Raw genomic sequence first — 26,329 nt, forward strand, 5'->3', positions numbered from 1 at the left:
ACCCCCATTCAAGACCCATTTCAAATGTTAACTACATTGTGAAGCCTTTCCTAATTTCTTCATTTATATTCTTGTAGAATTTTTACAAAGTTCTTTTATAGGATTTCTCACACTTTGTAGTAATTACTTGTTTCTATATTAGTCTCCTTTGCTGGACTGTGATCCCCTAAGATTAGAGAAAATACATATCTCCAGTGTTAGTGTTTTTCACAGCTTATAGTAAGTTTACAGACTAAATCAGGGCAAAAGGAATATGGTAAGATGAAGGAAACTGAATAAACATTTGGTCAAATAAATCTGTTCTATTTATAATAAAAAGATTAATAAGAAAAAATAAATTTAATTAGATACATACATGTGGGAGCCTCACAAAAATATGATACTCAAAGGCAGCCAGGCAGTTGAGGCTAAGGAAGGGAGTAGGAGTCTGGGGCTTCAAAAGGGAGGAAGGCAGTTCACAGGAAGGTGAGAAGAGCAAATGTTTGGTAAATAAATGTTTGTCCTGCTATGCAGGTAAATCTCTCAGGTATAAAAAGTTATCTCTGGTAATAATACTCTTCCTGGTATACGTCCCCTTTCTAATTTCTTTTAGGTAGTTCAGGAAGAGGTAAAAAAGCTTTTCCGGAGTCTGCTGTGTCTTTATTACCTTCAGTTTAAACTTGTCCACATACCAAAGTGGCATATTCTGGGGTGGTTTGTTCTGAATTCCCCCAATGCCGAGTAAGTAGGTGGAGTTGCAGTGGTCTAGTTTGTGAAACGGTAAGGGCCAGGGCTAGGGATATATGCAGGAAGGAGAAACTCCTCTGGGAAATTAGCATGGTACTAGGTTTCTAAATATATACCTGCAATTGTATATAGTACTGTCATTTTGCCAGTTTAGTTTCAGAAATCTTTGTTTTGTAGATACTGTTGCAGGCATTGTGCTAAGATGTTGTGGGATATATACCAAGAAAAACGAAGCATGATAAGACACACAATTCTAGCACAAGGGCAAAGTATGTGTAGAAAGTATTATAAGAAAGATATAAAATATTGTGTGCAGAGAAAGGAAAGATTATGTTTTATTGGGACTATCTAGGAAGGTTTCATGGATTATGTGGCTTGGCTTTGAGGTGGAGACAGACAAGGCAAGGTAGAGAGAACAGCATTCATTGAACACATTTTATTTAGTATTGAGTGCCTGCCATGAGCAGACTCTGTTTTGGGTGCTGGGAAAACAACAATAAACAAAACATACATTTTCTGCCCTCATGGTTTATATTCTGATGAGGGGTGGAGTGGGATGGGGAGGCTTGAGATAAGAGGCTTATGATCAAAGTTAAGATTTATAGGGATGGATAAGTATCAGGACTTGGGAGAGAATATAGTACATTTTATCTGGATGAGTTTTTCCTCTTTCTCATTTATTTGCATTATTCATGCCATTCAAGGCAGGTGGGGGGGGGTGGAGAAAGGGGGAAGGAGGGGAAGTGTGAGCTCAAATCTTTTATATTGGAAGCATAGAGCTAAGTATTGGAGAAAATAGTGGTAAACAAGACAGGCCATACTCTCTCCTTATGAAGCTCTTATGCAGAAAAGATAAATTGGTAATGTAGGGTGACAGTAATGTTGCTTGTTGTCTCAGTGTAATTAATAGTTCCTCATTCATTCTCAAAATAGCATTTGGACAATAAATTATGTGATCACCCTAAATATAAGGGTTTTGAGAACTCTGAGACCATATAGCAGAGAGGTATAATTTAGTCTAGGAGTCAGGACAGATTTCCTGGAAGAACTGGTATTTCAGTGAAGGCCTGTTAAATAAACAGAATTAAGGCAGATAATGAGAGTGACTGGCAGTGTGAAAGGGTAAGGGGAACTTACACATTGGTTAAAAAGAGTGCCCCAAATTTCAAGGAACTGACAGGTTAATATGGCCGGAACATAGAATCCAAGAAGGACAATAATTTCTTTTCACTTATCCTCTCCAATTAGGTTGTTTTTATATTAATTAATGAATAAATATTCTCTTCGAACGTTTATATTTTGCTTTTTTAATTTGACTTTGTTCAGTTCAGCCAAAGGGTATATTGTTTATTTATTAATGAAAAGTGCCCTGTCCACTGGAAGCTGCTTAGGATAGAAAAAAACAAAATTAGGTTGATATTGCCTATATGTATGTATTTTTTGTTTTTTTGGTTTTTTGAAACTGCCAAGCAATTATATATTCCAAGGAACTGATGTTAAAGAATAGAAGAGAGAACTGGGTCCTAGGCAATTCTTTGTTAAATGCTTTGAGAGAATGAGTGCTCCAGATTAGTGCAGTTTATCTCTCTTATGTTGATAATCACAAAACATATTTCTTCTTCATTCTTTGATTGCCCTCTCTTAAAAAAAAACAAACCTTAAATCATATGTCTTGGTTATTATGTAATGTTCAGTTCTTTGCATATAGGAACCTGTCATGCTAAAGCAGTGGTTCTCAGTGTGTGAAGCCTTTTCAGGGGGTCCACGAGGTCAAAACTATGTAATAAGTAATACTTAGTAAATTTTCACAAAACTTAGTAATACTAAGATGTTCCTTGCCATTTTTTACTCGTTTTCCATAAGTTACAGGACTTGTGATTTTGCCATAGATTGAATACAGAAGGATATGAGACTCTGGTGGTTTCTATTAAGCCAAGCATTAAAACAATTTAAAAAATCTATAATAATGCCATTCTTCTCACTAAGTTTTTTGTTTGGAATCTATATTTTTCACACAAAACAATATTTATGTTAACATGCAGTGCATGTATCATTGAATTTAAATTAATAAAATTTTGACTCAGTTTTAATTTCTAATAGGTAAATATCAATACGTATAGCTCACATAAACAAAAGTTCTTTGGGATCCTCAACTACTTTTAATAGTATAAAGGGGTCCTGTGACCAAAAAGTTTGAAAACTTTTGTGCTAAAGGAAGATTTTTCTGTCTATCCCAGTAGACATTCTTTTTGAGAACGGAAAAGATATCTGTCATGATTTGAGTTCCTCCAGAAGTAGACAAGGAGGTGAGCCCAGGTAGGTTGAGGGGTGGTCCTAGTAAAGTGGGGCAGTTATCAAGTCAGTTACCACTATGAGCACTTGGAGCTCAGTCCCAACTGGGGAACTCTGGGAGGCAGTTTAGAACTGTGGGGCAACGAGCTGGGCTAGTTATTCATCAGCTCTTAACCCTCTCATTGAATGAGTGAGTAATGCTGCTGGGGACATTAGCTCTCCTGTACTTTTGGCCTGCCTTGCACAAAGCCAAAGCATGCTCCCCAACCAGAAAAAACCCTCAGGCAGAGATTTGCAGATATGTGTAATAAACAGCCTTCAGAGTGTAGAGGTGAATTCAGAGGGATTATGGTCAGGTTCTGACAACGTTTGCTACATGCCTTCTTTTCTGTTGGTGGAGTGTATATGTGTGTGTTCAGATCTGTGCCTATCCCTGCCTCCTTTTTTTCACAGCTTCTTGAATTTTCATAGCCTTTGACTTATTTCTTAAATTGGATCCCCCTTCCTCCCACCCAGGAAATTCTTTAAAAAAAAATACCCTTTGGAATATATTGTTTCTTGTTATTCAAAGACTCTTCCTAGTCACTGCTTAGTGTTAGCCTAAGTGCCTCATTTAAGTTTTAAAATATAGAAGTTGAAAAGGCTGTATGTAAGAGGATGAAAAGGCTATTTTTTAAGGATAGGGAGGTGACAAATTTACTGTGTTTCTGTTGTATGCGTAGCACAGGTAAGGTTCTTTGAAAGAATTGTAAGTAGGAAATAATATTCCTGTTAGAAATATAAAATTTCTGAACATTTTAAAGCTAGTGATCAAGATGGGGTGAAGCTGGTGGTAGTAAATAGAAATTCTAAAAAATAAAAAAATTAAAACCCCTTTATAATGTATTATAGTTTACCAGCATTTTATGATCTGAAGTTTCTGTGTTTAAGAACATAGTAAAATTATGAGCAAAACCAAGTCATATTATGAAGTCATGAGATGTCACTTTTATTTGAAGTACAAGATTTAGGGGAAATAATAGCCTGGAAATTAGGCTTAGTTTTAAAGTTAGACATTATAAGTTAGTGTTTAATTTTTCTGGCCATAGTTTTATTATATGACCATAGTTTCTTTATTAAGTGGATTGACAGCTGTATTGGCCTGGGAAAGAATCTCCCACAAGTGCAAAGGCTCTGAGGTAGAAACATACTTGGCATGAGAAACAATAAGAGGCCATGATGGATGGACTAGTGTAGGGAGGAAAGAGTGGTAGGACTTGGCATTAGAGAAGTAAGTGATGGGAGCAGGTGGAAAGATTGTATGGCCTTGTACTATCTCTCCATTCATTACATCTTTAATTTCAATCAAGAATGTCTTTCAGTTTTTAGTGTAGAAGACTTGAATGTTTCCAGTTAGATTTAATCCTGAATATTTTGTTTTTGGATGTTATGCACGCGCGCGCGCACACACACACACACTCTCTCTCTCTCTCTCTCTCTCTCCCTCTCTCTCTCTCTCTCTCTCTCTCTCTCCCTCCCTCCTCCTCCCTCCCTCCCTCCCTCCCTCCCAACTTCATTTTCCAGTTGCTTGCTGCTGGTCTATAAAAATGTAATTAATTTTTGTATAGCCCTATATTCTATAATCTCATTAGTTCTAGTAGTTTGTTTTGAAAATGCCTTGAAGTTTTCTGTGTAAACAATGACATCTGCAAATAGACAATTTTCCTGTCCCTTGCCCTCTTCTTCCCCTGTCCCTCCCCACCTATTTTTTAAAGTGACTAGAATCTCCAGTACAGTGTTGAATAGAAGTGATGAAAGTAGGCATGGCTTACTTGCCTTTTTCCTTGCCTTTTTCCATTCTTAGGGATAAAGTGTTCAGTCTTTCATCTGTTAAGTATGACATTAGCTGTTAGGGCTTTTTCAAATTGAGGACATTCTCTCATAAGCTTAGTTTGAAGTATATCTAAGAAGCTATCTAAGAAGCCAATAAACTAAAATAGAATACTAAAATGTACCCAGATAATCTAAAAGAAGACAGGAAGGGAGGAAGAAAGGAACTAAAAACGTAGAGGTGAAACAGAAAACAAAATTTAAATCTAAATGTAACAGTATGAACAATTACATTAATGTTAATGAACTAAGCACTCCAAAGAAAGGCAGTGATTGTCAGAAATGCTGAAAAAGCAAGACTCAGCTAAATGCAGCCTACAAGAGTCAGAATTTCAAATACATAGACACATATGAGTTGAAAGTAATACATGGAAAATATATATCATACAAACACCATAAGGGTGGAGTGGCTATATTAATATCAGGTAAAACAGACTTTAAGACAATATGTCAGAGATTTTAAAAACATTTGATAAAAGAATAATTGATAAAAACATAATTATAAATATGAATGCAACTGTTTCAAAATACAGGAAGCAAGAGCTGACAATTAAAAATCAGTAAAGAACATTGGCATACATTATCAAATGCCTTGATCTAATTGATATTAGAGAACACTATACCAAACAACTATAGAATACTTTTTCTTTTCAAGTGCACACAGACATTCATCAAGATATGGCACATGCTGAGCTACACAGCAAGTCTCAATAAATATGTAAAGTCGGGTAATTTGCATGAAACCACACAACACAGGCTTGCCTGTTCCTACCAGTGGGAATTAGAACTAAATAGTGAAACAGTAGTCTGGACTGCAGTGACTGAGCTAAGGTAGCAAGAACATGAGCTTTGCAACTTTCTAAAAGTAATCTTCTGTTAATTTAGGTATAGCTAGGTTGGCTGGACCAAAATTGAGGCATAAACAGAGTTGAAGTTCTTCCATTTATATTTAAACTTTTTCTGTTTTTACCTCTCTCTCAATGTGTACCGAGCACCTAATTACTAATTTCTGCCTTCTAGGGATGATCCTTGTCTTTTCCTTTTTTTATTTCAATCAAGATGCCTGTTCCTTACCCTCATAGATTACCTGATAAAAGAAATTTATACTCAGGAATTAAGTGATAGATTAATGTTAGAAATGTCTCAGCTCTCTTTCTCATCCAATATGATTTTTTTTTTTTTTTTTTTTTTTTTAATGCACGTTCGGTTGGGATCATGTGTGGAACAAATATTTTTTTCCCAGAGAGAACATAAATGGAGCATCATAGCTCCAAATTGTTTATATCTGTCCTTCTTTAACTTTCAGCATTGAAGTTAAAACGATCTTGAGGGCTCACCAAAGCAGTAAAAACTCTATTTTGACAGAGAGAAGTTGTTACAATCTATATTCAAAATTCTAAATGTAGAAAACCTTCTATGTTGATTTTGACATTTGTGTTAGCTTTTTAAACAATGCATGTAAAGTTGTATTATTTAGATTATTGTTCAGTTGCACTAACAGATAAAGGAAAAAAACTGAGAGGCCTGAACCAGAGAGATTTATTTCTCTCTCAGATAGAAGTCAGACTAATAATGAATCAGACAGATAACTAGCTCTGTCATTCAGATATCTATGTTCCTTCTAATCATGTCTTTCCAGTGTTCCCCAGTGATTTATTTTCAAACAAAGCACAAAACTGGATTTTGGAGAATTTGATGAAATACCTTCAAATCGTGTTAAAGTTGCTGGATATATGAGCTAATAATTATTTATTTTGTTCTTGTATTTTAGGCCTCAACTCCTTATAGCATAGATTCAGATTCTTTGGGAATGGAGTGTATTATTTCGGGAAGTGCCTCTCCAACTCTGGCAATCAACACTGTGACTAACAAAGTAATTACATTTTTTTAAACACTTTTGAAATGTCATTGAATAATACATTTAATTTGCCTTCATAACAATAGAGTTCTGTATGGTCGAGTTTAAAGATGATATAAATTTGTCTAATCCATACATGGCAGCTTGAAAGCTGAATCCACAATGTTCTGAGGTATACACAAGTTAGAAGAAAATATTTCTCTGGAGAAACTGGTAAATGCTTATTGGGAAGTTCCATTTTAAATTCTTGACACTTTCCATTTCCCATCTATAAGATTTTTGAGTCAGCATTTTATTGAATCAGTTTGTTTCACAATCATTGACTACCCCTTTAAATATGCGATCGAAAAAAAGATTGTCAAATTTCCAGGGAATCAACAGAATCAGAATAAATAATTTGGACAAACTCAGAGTTCATCGAAATGGTGGTCAACCTGTTTTATGATATACAAGTCAAGGTACAAACCCAGAAATAGTATTTGGTAGTTTGCTGCATTTTTTTCTTCAAACCACGCCCCTCCCCACCCCCCGCCCAAACACCTTTTTCTCTTCTCTCTTCTCTTCTTTTTTGAAGCAAGGGTCAAAACTTTGTGCCAACTCTTCAGATACCTAGTGGGATACAAATATCTCTTCTTTACAAGGTAATTTCTTAATCTCATATCTCAAAACCCTAAAATGACTCTTAGGAGGTTCATGAGGTAACTCAGTCCTATGCATCTGTTTCCTTCTTTGCTAGACCATAAGCAACTTGAAGTCGTACATTTCTCACATTCATGCTCAAACTATTTCAGTCTTGATTTTACCCCCTCTTTCTCTCTTTCTTCCTGTGACTTGCTCTTTATCTCTGTCTCTCACTCTTTTACTTTCTTATGACACATAAACACAAACACATCTACATGCACAATTACACTAATATAGTATACATAGGAATTTTTATTTGTGGAAATATAATGAGTAAGTAGAAGATGGAAATAGAGTGACTAATCAGATATCCAATTTAGAAAGGAAACTTGCAGCTGAGGTGTAGAGTAATGATTGTAACCAGATATCAATCCATGGAATGATTTTATCAGAATCACTTTGGGTGTGTATGTGATGGGGGTGATGGTAATTCCTAGATTCCATTATAGGCCTACCAAATAAGTTACTTTATCCTTGTGGATAGGGCCCAGAAATCTGTACTTTTGGAAATCATCCCTAATGATACCCAGCTAGACTTGAGAATTTTGGGTGAAGCAGGTGGCTTGGAATCAAATATCCAATACTACTTTTTGCAGTAGCCGAAATAGGAGATACTGAGGCCTAAACATAGACATTAGGAAACAGGAAACAGGAAATAGTAATGCTAGGCCTAATGACTAAATAATGTAGGTGTCAAAGGAGCTGGAAATTTTGGACCTCTCCTTCTATATATGATGGAATAGCTAGACTCAAATGAACCCATCTCCCTTTCTATATAAAGTACCACTCCCACTACCAATAAAAACTAGAGGGAGGCATTGGAGAACAGGACCATAAGGACTTCAGGGGCCAAGATCACAGAAAAAAGGGAAACACATTGAATAAGCTTTGCAGTTTTTCCCATGGTACATTTCCCAGTTCTTAGTGCATGGCATGGAGGCTGAATAGAAAGTAGCAGCCTACAGCAGTCATTGAGCTAGGGAGACAGAAACGAGTTTGAGGCTACTAGACAGTCAGGTCTTGAGGACTAAGGTCCTGAGAAATCTCAGAAGTGAACTCAACTTTTAGCAAGCAGTATCTACTTAAGGCATTTGCTAACTCTGAACCTGTGTGTGCTTGGGCTCAGACACAGACAAATCAAGTAGATTTTCACTTGCCAGAATTCAGCAATCTTACAAAGAAGTGGAGGACAGAGTTTGTGGATCTTTATGGAGGAGGGAGCCATGGTAAACCCCCAGGATTTCAGGTTGTTACCTCAGAGAGTCTTTGTTTTGTAAGTAAGAACAAACCAAACTAGGCCAGTCTCAAATTATTCTTAGGATGGTATACTAGTATTTTCTTACTTGCCAAAAGAAAATGAAATTCTTCCTGGAGGAAGATAATATCACCCCCAAGCTTTTGCAAATTTTCATAAGTAAGGTCTCTCCTTCAGTCAAAATTTTTCAGACATTCCAGGAAACAGGACCAGATAATTAAATACAAAGAGAGGGGGAAAAAAGACAGTATAAACATTCATAAGTGAGCCAGACAATGATTTTAAGATAGCTAACCTGTTGTTCAAGAAAATAGATGAATTATAGAAAATTTTTCAGAGAATTGTAACCTGTATGGAAGAATCAAGAGGAAACTGTAGAACTGAAAAGTATTACTGAAATTAAGAATTTAGTAGATGAGTTTAACAACAGAATAGATATATCAGAGGAGAGAATTAGTGAACAAGAAGATAGGTCAATAGAAAATATACAGATTGAAACACAAAGAAAGAATAAAAAAGATGGAACATTCAGAAAAGCTTAAGAGAAAAACAGGATATGGGGGAAAGGTCCAACAAACTTATTATTAGTGTTCCAGAGGAAAGGAAAAGGAATAGAGAAGAAGCAGAATTTTAATTTTAAGACAGATGAAAGATAACAATAGAGATTCAAGAAAGTTCTGAGAACCCCAAGAAAGATTTGTGAAAGTCAGAAAACCATAACTGCTAAAAACTAAAAATAAAAAAAAATCTTAAAGTCAGAAGAAAAAACAGGCAGCTTCAAAGGGAACTGCACAGAGAGAGAATTCCAGAGATAATACAGAGGATGATGCCCCTTGCAACTGGATACTTTTCAGGGCATGAGTAAGGAAGCTACTAGCGTCTAGAGAAAGAATCACCTGAAAAAATTAGTTTGGACTCATAGTGGATCAGGCGTGGTTACTGTTCCCACCAGAATGAAATATTTCATAATTCACAGGCCATTAAGTAAAGTAGTCAGGCTTTTGCCTCAGTAGTGGAACAAAATTAGCCCTAGACTAAAATGCTGCTCTTATCCTACCTACACACTTTTAAAGGAAAATCCTCCAAATTAAACTTTTCAAGTAATCAGTTTATTTTGAAAATTTAATTTTTTCACATGTAATTCAGAGACTATAAAATTCACCCTTTTAAAGTTTATAATTCAGTGGTTTTTGGTGTATTCACAAGGTTGTGTAACCATTCACCACTACCTAATTCCAGAACATTTTCATTACCCCAGAAAGAAAACCTCATACCCATTCCCTATTCCATCCATCTCCTGATAATCATTACTTTACTTTCTAACTCTATGGATTTGCCTATTCTGGACATTTCATGTAAATAGGATCATATAATATGTGAACTTTTATGTGTAATTTCTTTCATAAAACACGTTTTCATGGTTCATGTTAATAGCATGTATCAGTCTTTCATTCCTGTTTTCAAGTAATTTAACTGTGTCTCAGAATGAAGCTCTAGAACATTTATAGGAATACAGAAATATCCGGCACTTAACAATGTAAAATTCACAATGATCTGGCATCTAGTAAAAAATTGCCAAGCAGCTATGTGGGATTTGCTGCCTCTATAACATTGCATGCTGTTGTTTACTCTTCACTCAGTACTATGTTTTAAAGATCTGTCTGTATTGCTCTCCATACAGCAGGAGTTCTATATTGATCCACCACATTTACTTATTCTCTTATTCATTAAATGCTATCAGATGGCTTTTCAGAATGGCCATGTAATTTTACACCCGACCATCAGTACTGAGCACCTGTTTTCTCCACATCCTTACCACTACCTTAGTTACCTCTCTAATTTTTGCCATTCTAATTGTCATAAAGTGGCATCTTGTTTAAATTTTGCATTTCTCCCATTTCGTTTTTTTCATCTTCTCTGTTTTTCTTATGGTCCGTCTTGCCACAATTCTGCTTATAATATTAATCTTTCCAAGAATCAGCTTCTAGTTTTTGTTAAGTCTCTCTCTTTACCATGTATCATAGATTCTTGCTTTCATCTTTAAATTTTTTTTGTCTTGTTTCTTTGTGTTTAATCTAAAATAATCAACATCTTGAATATATATTTTCAATGTTTATTGTTTTAATGATGTAATATTTTTCTCTAAATACTGTTTTAACTATATCTTATAAATTTTGCCAGGTTGTGTTTTCACTGTAATTTAATTTTGTTTTCTGACTTCTTTCATGATTTTCTCTTTAACTTAGAAGTTTCTTAATTATATATTTAGCATACGTATATGAACTTAATAGAGTTGCCTTTATTATATCTTTCTCCCTGTATTGCATTATAGTCAGAGTACATGATTTGCATGATGTTAACTTTTTAGAGTATACTGATGCTGGCTCTGTGGCCTAATGCGTGGTTTGTGAATGTTTCCATTTGAACTTGAAAAAAATGTGTATTTTCTGATTATTGAGGATAAATTTCTCTATAATATGTTCCTGTTTAATAAATATTATGAAAATCATCTTTTAAAAAAATTACCAGGCAGCAAATGAGTAGTAAAAAACAACCCACAATGAGGAGAAAAATGCTTTCATAAGCCAAGAAAGGGAAACCTGTGTCTATGAATGGATGAATAGATAAAGAAGGGTGTGTGTGTGTGTGTGTGTGTGTACAATGAAATATTATTTAGCCATGAGAAAGAAGTAAATCCTGCCATTTATGACTTCATGAATGAACCTTGAGGGCTTTATGCTAAGTGAAATAAGTTAGAGAAAGACATATGCTGTATGGTATCACTTCTATGTGGAATCTTAAAAGGCCACACTCATACAAACAGAGAGTAGATTGGTGATTTTTAGGGGCTAGTGGGTGGAGGAAAAGGAGATGTGTCAGCTCAAAGGGTACAAATTTTCACTTACAAGGTGATTAAGTTTGGGGGATCTAATGTGATTATAGTTTGTAACGCTATATTATATACCTAGAAGTTGATAAGGGGAGTAGATCTTAAATGTTCTCTCTCACCACAAGAAAGAAATGGTACTTATGTGAGGTGTTGAAGGTATTGACTGATGCTACAGTGGTGATCATTTTGCAATATATAAGTCCATCAAATGAAATTAAATTTATACAATGTTATATGTTAATTGCATCTCAAGGCTGGGAATAAAAAGTTATTGTAATTGTATTCTACGGAGAAACTAAAGGACAGGTTGAACATGTGTGTAGTTACATGGAATATAGTAGAAAAACAAACTCAAACTTCTTAGAGATAAAAATTACATAAATTGAAAAAAAATAAATTAATAAACTTGATGGAATTAACAACAGATTAAACATTGTAGAAGGAAAGATATAGCAATAAAAATGATCCAAAATTAAAAACATGGAGCAAAGACTGTAAAAGTAAATAGAGCCTTAGTGAGCTGTGAAGACAACTTCAAGCAACCTAATATATTTGTAGTTGAAGTTTCTGATGGAAATCTGGATCTACACAAAGGAATAACTACATAGGCAAATATAAAACTTTTAAAAAAATTTAAATCTCTTTAAAAGATAATGAACTGTTAAAAGCAAAAATAACAAATATATTGTATTTTTATAACATGTAGAAGTAGAATATGTGACAATAATAGTGTTCAGGTAAGAAGAGAAATGAAAGTGTTACGAAAGAGAAAAAGCATAAAGTTTGGGGGGGGCAGAAATTAACCTATTATTCACAGTTGACATGATTATAGGGAAAGTTCAAAAGAATCTACAGATAAACTCTTAGAATTAATAAGTGAGTTTAGCAAAGTCTTGATATAAGTAAGATCAGTGTTTGATTTTAGAAATCAATGGTATTTCTCTATACTAGCCATAAACAGTCAGAAAATACAATTAAAAAGGTAACATGCTAACATTCAAAAACACCAAATACCTAGCAATAAATGAAAGATGAACTCTACACAGGAAACTCTAAAAAATTTACTGAGATAAAATAAAGGAGATATAAATAAATGGATATTATTGTAAAGAAGTTGATTTTTTTCTAATTGCTCTACAATTTAATATGATTCCATGATCTTTTTTTGGGAGGAAGTAAGAGAATAGGAAATGACAAGCTAATTTTAAAATATAAATGGGAATCCCAATGGCAAGCAGTAAAGAAAATATTGGAGAAAAAGAAAAGATAATTTGTACTTCCAGATATCAAGAGTAAACCTATAATAATTGAAAGTGTGGTATTGGCACATGAATAAATAGACTTATTAAACAATTCAGTGATGTCTTTCAACAAATGGTGCTGGATTAATGGAAAAATCAGGTTTTCCATTCATAAAAGTCAATTTCATATGGATCTGAGACATAAATATAAATGATAAAACAAAGTTCTCAATTGGATGAAAAAGAATAAAATGAACTTTAATAAATGGAATGAAGGAAATAATAAAGATTGAGAATAGATAGTAATGCAATAGAAAACAAAACTTAATCCTTTAGCTAAATTTACTGCCTGAGGACAGAAAAGGATATATGATTTCGTTTATACTTAGTTAAAAAAAAATAATAATTAAGAAAACCATTCAGTGTTGGTAGAAGCCCATATACTGGTTATCAGTGACAGGAGAATGGAGATAAATAATGACTGGCTGGTGAATGATGATATTGAGAGTACATGAGTGGGCTATCTGGAGTACTGGTAATGGTCTCTATCAGCCGTTCTGTGGTCTGTGGACACCTAGGTAACCAAGATCCTTTAAGAGAGTCTATGAGGTCAAAACTATTTTTATGATAATATTAAAATATTATTTGCCTTTTTCTTTATTTTTGTATTTTCACTGATGTAGCAAAAGCAATATGTAAATGTTAGCACAAATCAGGGCCATGCCATCTAACTGTAATAGGTATTCTTCATTGCCACACACACTTCAGATTAAAACAAAACAACATTAGTATCTTTGGTGAGGCAGGAAGAATATTTTAAGTTGTGACCTTTGAGTACACGTATTTTTAATGTTCTGTGTGATGAAGTGGGAAGTATGCATAAGGCACTTAATTGAAGTACAGTGGTTGCTTCAAGGAAGAGCATTTGTGTGATTGAGTTGGATGTTGAAGTAGCTGCTTTGTTCATGAATCACTGTTTTTACTTGAAAGAATAGCTTACACTGATTATTTAGATTGGGTATTTGGCAGTAGTTTTCTTGAAAAGGAACAAAGTCTGTCACTTCAGAGAGAACAATTGATAATATTTCTTGCCAATGATAATTCAGACTAGAAGTTTGGAAAACCTGTAGTCGCCATAGTGGCTCTGATAGCTTCTCAGTCTTTTCTAATGAGATTATTGGTAATGTGTACAAGTGTGATATTTTTATGTTTTATAATGAAATGTGTCAATATTTGGAAGATCTGATAACCTAGAGAACTCATGTTTTCCAGATAACCTGTGCATAATGTTGCAAAATCATGCATGGATAAATGATTCATTCAAAGTACAAGGTAGAACAAAGAATATTAATGTAACAGTATGAAAAATTTGTTGATAGGGTTTTAGATTCCATATTGTAACCAGTCTTTAAAAAATTATCACTTGTCATGTTTTGATGTAGTATCAAAAAAGACCATTGACAGTTATCTGAAAAGTCTACTAAAATTGTTCTTTTTTCCATATATGTAATATACATATAATATATATTATATATGTATAGTGTGTGTGTGTGTGTGTGTGAGAGAGAGAGAGAGAAAGAGAGCGCGCGCGCGCGCGCTATATGCTGGCTTTTCTTTCTATACTTCCACCAACAGATAGAATGCAGAAGCAGATATAAGAATCTAGTTGTTTCCTATTAAGCTAAGCATTGAGATTAAAAAAAAAAAATTAAACAATTAGGGGAATCATTTTATATAACTGTCTAACCAATATACTGTATACTTGAAACTAATGATAAAATTTTTAAAAATGTAAAACAGTGGTACTCTTCTAATTTTACTTATTGGGAGAAAATATTTTTTATGTTAAAATATAGTTGGATTTACAATTATTTTAAAATTGATTAATATTTAAAAAATTTTTTGTTTTAATTTCTAATATTTCAGTTATTGACATTAACTTAAACAAAAGCTCCTTGATCCCTCAATTTTTAAAACTGTAAGAGGATTCTTAAGATCAAAGTTTGAGAACTGTTCTATACTTCGATGTAGGTGGTGACATGAGTATGCTCATTTTGTAATAGGTAAACTAGTAATTTATTTGTATACTTAACTCTCTATATGTTTAGTAAAAATGTTTATCCTCCTTCCAAATAAAATAAGCCGTGAAGATCTATCCAAGGTGATGGAAAGTATTTCTGACCTGAGTGATAGGCAACAGAGCATGGACAGAGGAGAATGAGCAGCCTAGAAAATGACCATAGGATGCTTGTGATTTATTGATATTGTACTGTTTTATAGCTTTTTGATTGTTCCTATGAGGCCATAAGGTTGATTTCTTTTTTTAAATGAAGTTTACACTGGAAGTATGTACCAGAAAAATCTTTGCCAGTTTTCTTTATTCTTTCTCATTTTTTCTTATATAGTGGTTCCCCCTTATCTGTGGGGGATAAGTTCCAAGACCCCCAGTGGAAGCCTGAAACCATGGGCAGTACTGAACCCTATATGTATATTATGTTTTTCCTATACATACATACTATGATTCGTTTAATTTATAAATTAGGCACAGTAAGAGATTGACAGTTATAGAACAGTTATAACAATATGCTGGGGTAAAAGTTACGTGAATGTGATCTCTCAAAGCATTATATTGGACTGTACAGTGTAGATACATTGGACAAAAGGATGATTCACATCCTGAATGTTACAGAACAGGATGGCATGAGATTTCATCACCACGCTACTCAGAGTGGTGCACAATTTAAAACTTAAGAATTGTTTATTTCCAGAATTTTCCATTTAATATTTTCAGACAGCAGTTGACTATGGGTAAACTGAAACTGAATAAGGCAGAAATTGCTGTACTCTTTTCCTTTATTAGTTCCTAGACATGTGATTGTTCCTAGCTGATGTGAATGTGGATGGTTTGGTTTAGCCTTAAGTACGGAGGCGTTTATGCCTAGTTTTCCACATTTTCAGCCTCTCAGTAATGTTTATGAGCATTGAGCATGACTCCATTTTCAGCACAGACAAGAGGATGGTGATGGCTCAGTTGGTTATTAAATTCAGCAATAATATATTAATTGTATACTGAGCAGAAAGCACTGTGCTGTTTATGATTACTTATTGGTAGTCTAGTGTATTAAAATTTGATAAAAATTAGACTTAAAGCTGTGTATTTATTGTTCCCATGGAAGTTGGAGCATCGACAGGAAAGTTGGAGCATCGACAGGAAAGTTGGTAGTAACATCTGAATAGAACCTTGAAGGATAGTTAGGACAGTTTTAAGAATATGTTTGTTGTTTCTAATTGAAAGTTATAATGCTTATTATAAACAAATTCAAGCATTGTAAAATATATATTATCAGCAATGAAGGTCATTAGGAATACCCAGTTAGTTAACCACTGCTTTTTAACCATTGTTAACAGTGTGATATATAGTTCTTCATATCTCATGTATGTGTTAGCGTATTATTATTTTTTAAAATTAGATCATATATTTGTGATTTTGCAAATGTGTTGGGTAGTTGAGTTTCCAGTTTTCAGTATTATAGACTGATACCTATGATTTTAGAAATTTTAAAAATATTTTCTGTTTTTTTGTGTTTTTTTAATGCTTAAGATTTTGATAGACGAGAAAAGCATTTTTTTTGCTTAAAACTTGAATAAAAATAAATTTATTGTAGAAATATTTAATAGTAAAAATCTACCATAATCCCTTCTCACTGAATGTTGATGAAGTAATTATACCTGATAATAAATTGAATTTATGTACCTCTGAATAGGTATATCCTTTTGTTTGAGAGTAAATTATTTCATGGTGAACATGGAGTTAATGAAGGGCATGGAACCAAAAGAAGGACCCCTACACTAACATTTTGTCTTTCTTCTATATCCCAGCTTAGTTGTATTTTTATAGAGTTGCTTTAAAAGTACTCTTTATAGTACTTTTATAATAATTGTTCAAATGTTACTTTTCTTTTCATTCTAGGTAACATTATACAACACTGATCAGGATGGTAGCGATAGCCCACGCAGTAGCCTTAACAACAGTCTCTCAGACCAGAGTTTGGCATCTGTTAATTTGAACAGTGTTGGAAGTGTGCACAGTTATACACCGGTAAGTCTTGGTGAAGTGAACTTCTTTGTTGTGTACTCATTTAGTGCTTAAAACTAAACCAAACGTAATTAAAATGCAAATAAAAAAGTGTTCCAAAATAATCACGGGGTGTTCCACAAAGGCTTAGGTCATCCTGCTGTTGAGTCTTGCCTACATGGCCTGTATGGAGATGTGTAAGGTTTGCCAGAGTGCCAGTGGCAGAGCCATTCTTCTACACATAATTTATATTTTTCCATGTAAGCATTATTTTGAATGGCTACATAAATTCACAGTGAGTGTTCATATCTTAATTTTTCAAAAACATGAAACAAATGGTAGTTTACCACCATTTGATATAACCTTTAAGAGATACAGCTAATAATTTTTTTATTAATTTTATTTCTAGATGCGTTTTTTTCAAAGATAATTCTTATTTTGTAGGTGTTTATGATGCCTCCCCCTACTCCCCTCCCCACCCCACATTGCTCAAACCCCTGGCCTATTTTGTTTTTCTCAGAATCTCCTTTGTCTTTTAGCTTACATTTCTCATTTTCCCTCAGTTTCATTAGGAAAAAAAATTCCTCTACAAATGATGAGTTAAGTGTATTGAAGTTTCTTACTGCTTTGGGCAGTGTCAGACAAACTGTGTTTGAGTTTAAATATTTAAAGATTAATTGAATAAATGAATGAGGACTATTAGTAGTTTCATAGTACAGTGATGTTTAAGATGAAATTGCTTCTGTAGAAATCAAATGAAGATTCTACAGAAACTCGAAGAGTTTCAGGCCTAGCTGATCACTTATTTTATGATCTTGGGAAGTTCATTTAACTTCTTGGAACTCTTTCCTCTCTTCGGTGAATTTTGGAGGTTGGATTAGATTTCTGTGGTTCTTCAAATTCCAAGTTAATTTTATGGTCTTACTTTATGTATATCTAACTTAAAACAGGTTGGGAAACCAAAGAAAGAAGTTATTTTCTTTGCATTCTAGAAACTTTTAATATTTTCAGTTATATATTTTGTATATTTTATGTAACAAGCCAATTCTGTTGTAGAGCTATTAAATTAATACTATTTTCTTTTAATATTAGGTGACAAATCATCCAGAACCAGTCTCTCAGTCATTAACTTCTCAACAGCAGCCACAGTACAACCTTCCAGAACGAGACAAACAACTGCTTTTCTCAGAATATAATTTTGAAGATCTCAGTGCCTCATTTCGGAGCCTTTATAAGTCAGTTTTTGAGCAGTCACTTAGTCAACAAGGTGAGGTTTTTAGAAATATTTTTTGTAAAGTAAATTTTTATTGGAAAATTTTCTTTTAAGAATGATTTTAACATAGCAGCTGTTATATTTCCTTAATCTTAGAACATTATCATCATGATTGAATGCTCTTTGTGCCTTTGCTATGCACTGTGTATATTTCATAGCACAAGAATGGAAGACAAATACCATCTTGTATGCCTGCTTCATATGATTACCAGTGGTGTCCTGAACCACTACATCAGAGAATTCTGACACTGCATCTGTGCTATGTGGGAAAGACTGCCACGGTTAATTAGTGATGGATGGCATGTGAAGCATTTTATAGTAAATGTTCTGTTCTTACTGGTATTAGGAAAGAGATAACTGTTGGAATATGGTAACACCAAATTTGTAATTTCATGTATGGTACTTGTAAGTGAACACATTGGTTAGTAATATGCTCTGGGTCATTGTTTTATACAACATACTTAAATCAGACTTTAACACTAAAAATGATTTTGGTTGAGATGCAGTATTATATCTCCACCAAATGCTAGGTAATTGCTCTTATGTGTTACTGTGCCATTTAGCTGCTGGTTTAACTTTAGTCAGAGGCATGTGATAGAATTAAGATGTCACATTGTCTTTCCCCCATAGAGCACTAGTCAGTATTATTAGAAACTCTACTGTTGAAGCATTTCCTAGTTTCTTTGTTTGACAGATTAACTGTTTATTCCCCAACTCAGAGTTACCTGTTTACAGCAGTAAACAAAATATTTTAGACAAAAATCCTAGAGAGTTTTCATTTTAATACTTGTCAGTGTCAGATATTATGAAAATTAATGTTATATACAAGTGTTTTACACATATATATCAATGGATATCAGTAACTTGTATAGGAAGTTGATTTTTTAGGATAAAGTAAGATTCATGTGTTTTCTCAAATTTTATCTTAAATTTTCTATCTATAAAGGTACAAAAAAAAAAAACTAATATAAGACTTTGCTAAGCAGATCCAACCTTGGTTATCATAATAGAAAAATACTGGCTTTGAAATAACCTTGGTGATGATTTCTGAAACCCATAATGCTATTTCATCAAACTAAAAAAAAAAGAGAGAGCGAGCATTGATAGAAATTCTGGGTTCTACTCCAGGTTCTACCATGAAATCAACTGAGTTAACTTCACCTCTTTAGAACTCAGCACCCCCGTTTGTACAGTGAAGAAGATTAGATCAGTGGTTTTCAAATTGTTCTTTTGGAGTCCTTGGATTTTGTGATGGTCTCAGGGAGTAAAAGTGTGCAGATGAAGAGATCTAGTAGGCTTCCTTCCCTGCCTTCAAAAAAAGCAGCCTTATATTTACCAGTTTTACATATAGGACTTCTGAAAGATATTTTGTTTTATTTTATTTAAAAATAATTTGGGATTGAAAATGTTGGTATAGATTATATCTGGATTTCATCTTAAAATGATAGGACTTTATTGGAAATAGATAAAAAAACTGCTTTCTTTCATCTTACTGTTACAGCTGTAGATTCCCTGTAATGACAGTTTTCCAGGGCCAAAGCAAGAACTTTTATTAGCTCTTGTACTTATAAAACCTCAACTTACTAAGTTTTAAAATTTTCTTACAATGTACTCTAATGCAATTTTACCATTAATGACAACTATGAGAATAATTTTATTTTTCTTTTAAAAGTTTGATTATTTTATTGACTGACATTATGCTGCAGAATTTTATTTCTTATTTAACGACATTTTTTTTTTTTGGTGTATGCTTTAGCCATCCTTTTGATATGAAAACAACCTAGTTATAGAATCAAATGTTGCAATATATTTATTAAAGTAAATGTCTATGTGCAGACCAAACATACATTATTTTTAGCTTTAGGCACTTCTGGCCTAATCATCTTCATTATAGTAGCTAACATTTACTGAGCTCATCCTGCAGCCTGTGCTTGCATCATGGCATTCAATCCTCACAACTCTGCGAAGTGGATACTGTTATCATACCTATTTATAGTTGAGGTAGTTGTGGCTTGGAGAGTTTCCAGGTGTGTAAACAGCAGTGCAGAGACTTTAATCTCTACTTTTGATGTTGTCAAGTTTGCAGTCTTAACCCCTAAACTCTGTGTCTTGAGAATGTTCTATAAGAGTAATGAAAAAGAACAGTGGAGATTGCTGTTTGTTTTGCTTAGTTTTAAGGATCCTAGCTGCCTTAGACTTAAAGTTTTTTGAGTAGTCAAAGAAAGAGATAAGAAATGACTGAACTTTATTAATCCTTTCCTCTTTTGTCAAAGCTTTGGTCGTCAATCCTACAGAGACCATCTTGAATGTGACTCAGCACCTTTCCTACTTTTCCCCTAACATTTACTCATCTTTCAATACTCAGCTCATATAATGCCTCTTCAAAGAGGTCTTCTCTGTATCTCTAGCCCCTTCCTACCTCAACAGGCAAGAAGCAAAGTTCCTGTAACCCCTGTGTATACTTTTGCCTGACTACTTTTACTGTTAGACATAATCTCTTTAAGTGTCTCTCTTTCACTTGACCATAAGCTACTCAAAGGCAGGGAAAGATATTTCTTACTCAGTTCCAGAGCCCAGTGTAGGGTGGATGTCCATCAACTCTTGTTACTGAATCAAAGTTGCTTTTTGACAGCATACACCTTTGCTCTTTAAATTATTTTGCAGATGTTTGTCATAAAATATAACCGATATCTAACCATAAATGATCATGCTTTCTCTGACTTTTTAGGTTTGATGAACATCCCTTCCGAATCTTCCCAGCAGTCCCACACTTCGTGTTCCTATCAGCACTCTCCTAGCAGTACAGTGAGCTCTCACCCACACAGCAACCAAAGCAACCTGTCCAACAGTCATGGTAGTGGCCTCAACACCACGGGCAGTAATTCGGTTGCACAAGTCTCGCTGTCCCATCCCCAGATGCACACACAGCCGTCTCCACATCCGCCCCATCGACCGCATGGTTTACCACAGCATCCGCAGCGTCCCCAGCATCCAGCACCTCACCCACAGCAACACAGCCAGCTCCAGTCCCCTCATCCCCAGCACCCTTCTCCACATCAACACATGCAGCACCATTCGAACCATCAGCATCAGGCGTTAACACATCCAGGCACCCCCACCCCACCCCACAACAGGTATCCTGTAATTCTGGTAAGTTTTTGTCTCCTGACTTGTGTTTCGCTAACTGTGAATTAAGATCTGTCCTTTGTTATCTGGGGCTTATATATATTTATTACCAACTCTTCCCATCTGTTTTTGTGTTTCCTCGCCATTATCCTGTAGTTGTAATTCATTTAGTCCATAGATTGACCTAGAGATTTTCTTGATTAAAATTTATTTTGGCATTATAGGCAAACTCAGCAACCCTTGTAGGTTTTCGTTTTAACTCTTATTTTGTCTTTCTGGAAAACAAGTGTTTTTGTGAATATCGTTGACCCTTGAACAATGCAAGGGTTAGGGGCACCAACCCCAGCCACACACAATTGAAAATCTGTATATAACTTTCGATTCTCCAGTTATACCTTAGTATCCACAGTGGGGATTGGTTCTAGGGCCCCGCTCAGATACCAAAATCCATGGATGCTCAAGTACTTTATTTAAAATGGCATAGAATAATGCATATAGCCAGCCCTCTACATCCATGGATTCCCAGCTGGGGATTGAAAATAATCTGTGTATGAGTGGACCTACACAGTTCAAACTCATATTGTTCCAGGATTAGCTGTATTTGAAAGAATGGAATGTACAATCTATCTACAGTCTGTTATGATTCAGTGTGGTATAGAAGAAAAAGCATAGATTATGTCTGAAAGGCCTGTATGTGAATCCTCATTATGGCTTTTAAGACCTTAGGTGTAATTACTTCTTTTAGTCTTGTTACTTTCTCATCTATAAAAATGAAAGTAAAATACCCTCTGTTGTTACGACAGTATTGTTGTAATGAAGGTCATATTGAGAATACAAATATGAAATACCTAGTCTAGTATCTTGCATTTAAGTATTCAGTGAATATTCCCACTCTTCCTTTCTTTGCTTAATTCCTGCCAGCTATCTTCTTTGAGAATGAAGGGTTCCATAGGAAGAAAACTTTTTTCATATCCTGATTTTTAAAAAAATGTGTTGTTTTCCACTTAGGTCTTGATGGTTTCTGGTGAGTTGCTTAATTGTCATTTCTTAGACCAGGCAGTCTTTGTACTGTAGAACTCCAGGGGGTGCCACAGATAAACTACAAGGTGAATGAGACCCCTTGGAGTTACACAAAGTACAGGTCCTTCTCTCAGCTTGCCTGATTGTCCACCTACCAGCCATATCACTGATGAGATCTTTATCTGAAGGGGCAATTGCTAAGTGCTAGACAGTGCTAGTTTTTATTCACCAATTAAATATTGACCATTGCTGTTGTCAGGGAAATGAGCTTTAGGTAGTGCATACTGTCTCTTATATTCTGATTTTGCTTTAAATCTTAATTTTTTCTAGAACTGTTAATTTATTTACAAAGTGGTACTTGGAATTTAGTGTTTCTTTGAACAATTTTTTTGTTTCCTATTACCAATTCTAAGTAGAATAAAATTGAAAATTGGGTATAGTTTCTGCCTTGATGGACTATCTCCTAAAACATCTTGAGATTATTTTTTGATCTATGCCTAGAGAAAAAAGGTATATAATAAAGCCCCCCCTTTTGTAACTCTTAGTTCAATTACTGTTGCCTACCTTTTAATGTCAATACATTTTTCAAAAATTTAAGCTTGTTCTTAATATGATTTTGAGGATTGACTAATGACCGTAGAGATTGGGTATCGGTAGAAGTTTGCAATGCTCTGGTCGTACCTTTCTTTTTGTTAAGTCTGTTGCTTGTCACAGTAGAAAAAAGTACTAGTACAGCTGAAAAAAACTGACTCATGATGTGCCCTTAAAGGCCTGTTATACCAATGGTAGCTTGCAAGAGAAGGGGAATAGACTTCCACCTTGTGGAGTTAGGAAAAATTATTGTGACTGTGATAATAATTAATCTCTTTGAATTATAAAATTGTCCTTTATAAGTGGGACTAATGAGCAGGTTGTCAGTGGCAGGGAAGGAATGGAGGAAACTAACAGTTGTTGGAGTGCCTATTATATGCGAGGCAATTCAGATACATTATCTCATTCTCTCAAATCAAATATAAATTACCACATTTGATAGCAAAAGTATAACTCAGAGAAATTAAGCAATTTGTTCAAGATCATACCACTAAGTGGTAGAACTGGAATTTACTTGTATCCTGGCCTATCAGAGTTAAGAGCCTATAATACCAGCTATTCTAAAAGGATTAAAATAACAAACATTTACTGAGTGTGTAGGGTTTGCTCAGCCACTCTCTTTGCAGAGATTGCTTCATTTTGTGTAGCCAAGTCAGCATTTATTATAGGATCTGAAAGTCTGATAGACTTGGATGTTTGTGGCTCACTTGGGGCATTATTTTTTTCCCCCAGCAAGTTTCTCCCTGAATTATGAGTTGCCTGAGAGTAGGGTCGTGTTGTCTCTGGTTCACTGTTTATTTTTTCAAAATCCATAATTGGCAGAATTTTGTAAATCCAAGTAGCCAGTAGTTCATGTAGAATTTTCTGTGATGTAGCAAAAAACCTCTTTTAGTCTTAGTTTTATCCATTCTATAGAGATGATCCTGAAAATAGAATAATTTGAGCAGCAGTCACTGAATGGAGGATATTCTTTCTCTATTCAGCACTATCTCATTGAGTGCAGCTCTTGCTCCATGCCTCTGAGTGGTGACTACTTTGCTGACATACAGACCGTGGAGTGTTAACTCTTCTGATGATGTTGCTTTAGAGGATACTATTCCTGACTAGAAATGCCCTCGTTTGGATTCATCAGCATTTCTTACAGAATTTACAGCCCTCTTTCTTGCTACCTTGACAGGAGGACTGTGTTAAGGCATTTCTCACTTGTAAGGTTGCCTTGTAAGAAACATGTTCTCTTGCTATAAAATGTAATTACCTCCCTTAAGTCAGTACATTAAGTTATACTGTGCATTGTTTCTAAATGTGTATCTGCATTTAAGTTATAAAGAACATATCTCTTAAAGTCACAAGACAGTAAAATGAACTTTATATAGGGAGGGATACTGATTTTTATGACTTACATTGCCTAGTTATTTATTTGTACTGTACAAATGTAAAGAGCAGTTTGACAGTTTGCAAATGCCAGACTAGAGCTTAGAAACCTTGGGTTCAAGTCTTATATTCATTACGGTGACCTTGCTAAGTTATACTATCTTTCTGGGTTCAGGATTTTTTTATTCATAAAGTGGAGAGAAATAATACTCTTCCTGCCTGTCTCACAGGGCAGGTTGCCCCAACACATGATATAATGGTTGTGACTCCACTTGTAAAACCAATCTCCAAGATTCATAGTATTGTCTATATTACTTTTATAGGTGTTTCCAATGATTGGTATGCAACACTTGATATGCTTAAAGAAAGCTGTCGAATTGCCAGCAGTGTTAACTGGTCAGATGTAGACCTTTCACAGTTCCAAGGCAAGTATTGGTTCTTTTTGACATACAACCAAATATACATCCTGTTTTCTTTAGTAGATTAAGTTTCTTTGTAATAAAAATAAATGTCTCCTTATGTAGTGTTTTATTTGCAGTTAGTAGTATGCTTGAAAATAACACTTTGCAAAATTCATAATTTAGTCTTTTGGCCAGTTGTAGCAGAGGGTCACAGACAAGAGTTCTGAAAGAAATTTGGCCACATTTGAAAGACTGAGACTTTGAATAATTTTAAAATGTTATTCATTGCATGGACAAATCACTACCAGTGGATATTTTGAAGGCCAAAAAAAAAAAATTGTGTCTTGCTGTTTTCTCTGCAATATTTGCAGAACTATGCTAACTGTATTTCTAATGCTTTTCCTCATAGGTTTGATGGAGAGTATGAGACAGGCAGATCTCAAGAACTGGTCTTTAGATCAGGTTCAATTTGCTGATCTCTGTTCTTCTCTGAACCAATTCTTTACACAAACTGGCCTTATCCATTCACAGAGTAATGTTCAGCAGAATGTCTGTCATGGTGCCATGCATCCAGCAAAACCTTCCCAGCACATTGGAACAGGTATGAGTTTAATTATCTTCTTGATTTTTTCTTTACTCATCTATATGAAATTTAGTAACTGTCTAGAGTGATCCTTTTACATCTTTTTATTTCTAAGAAATGAATGAAATCAAATAATTGTATATATTTAAAAAAATTGAGATAAACTTTCGTCATGATTTATATGATTATTTTATTGTTTACAATTGACTTTAACTTTATGCCCTTTTAAGTTATCAGATGAATTAAATGTCTTCAAAATACACATTTTTATAAGAACATATTATGAAGTTTGATTTAAATTCGTATATACTTGCAATGAAAATCTTATTTTTATATATCTTCTAAGAATGTTAAACAAAATTAAAATTGAAAATTTACTCAAAGAGTGAATATAATGGTAAGTAGTTTCATTGATATTTCACTCTGGACTCAAAATTTGTGCTCTGTATTTTTCATCTCTCTTTCTTTACCCTCTACCCTTGAAGCCATCTCTTTTACTCTGATTGTAGTGCCTACGGTTTTCTTGTCTCAAATTTCCATTCTGTATGAGTTTAATATCCAAGTTTTTTCTCTCCATTTTAATTTCTTGCTACCTTGTATCCCTGAGTTGACTTCTTTTCTGTATGTTACCTTGGTTTTGCAGTTGATGCTAATAAGCCCTCTTTTATTTCCTGAGTGGCTTCCTTCAACCATTATCCTAGCTAATTTCATATTTTTGGTCTTTCTATGTTCTCAAGAGCCTCAGTCAGTCTGCATCTTTCTTTTTGTGAAATCTGTTTGTCTTTGGTTATAATAGAAATCTTCCATCATCTTTGCTGCTTCTGTTTTGAATAACTTACCTGAATTGAAACCCTCAGTGGCTGTTTGATTTTGGTGAATTATTCATTCCATGAATTATATTTATACAAGTGCCTCATTCAGTGCCTGGAATATAGGAAGTGCTAGGTATTAGCTAAATTTATTGCGTGTCCTCTACATAGAGGACACTAACTTTATTTTTTGATAACTCTTTCTCCCTCTCCCTCTCTGTCTTTTTGTCACTTCTTTTTTGATATCTTGATATATACTCTTCAAAAA

The 26,329-nt window shown here is 34.3% G+C and overlaps 1 protein-coding gene across 1 annotated transcript in view; it reads left to right on the plus strand.

Moving 5' to 3' along the window:
• FOXJ3 (forkhead box J3) overlaps positions 1 to 26,329 on the plus strand; it is a 111,855-nt gene that overhangs the window by 72,228 nt on the left and 13,298 nt on the right. The window contains 7 exon segments of the mRNA XM_039868839.1: positions 6,659 to 6,760; positions 16,783 to 16,911; positions 17,980 to 18,154; positions 20,889 to 21,274; positions 21,277 to 21,310; positions 24,592 to 24,693; positions 25,079 to 25,270. Of these exon segments, the coding sequence (XP_039724773.1) occupies positions 6,659 to 6,760; positions 16,783 to 16,911; positions 17,980 to 18,154; positions 20,889 to 21,274; positions 21,277 to 21,310; positions 24,592 to 24,693; positions 25,079 to 25,270 (1,120 nt within the window).

This window comes from Pteropus medius, unplaced genomic scaffold, assembly GCF_902729225.1.
Source record: "Pteropus medius unplaced genomic scaffold, Ma_sr-lr_union100, whole genome shotgun sequence".
Lineage (NCBI taxonomy): Eukaryota > Metazoa > Chordata > Mammalia > Chiroptera > Pteropodidae > Pteropus > Pteropus medius.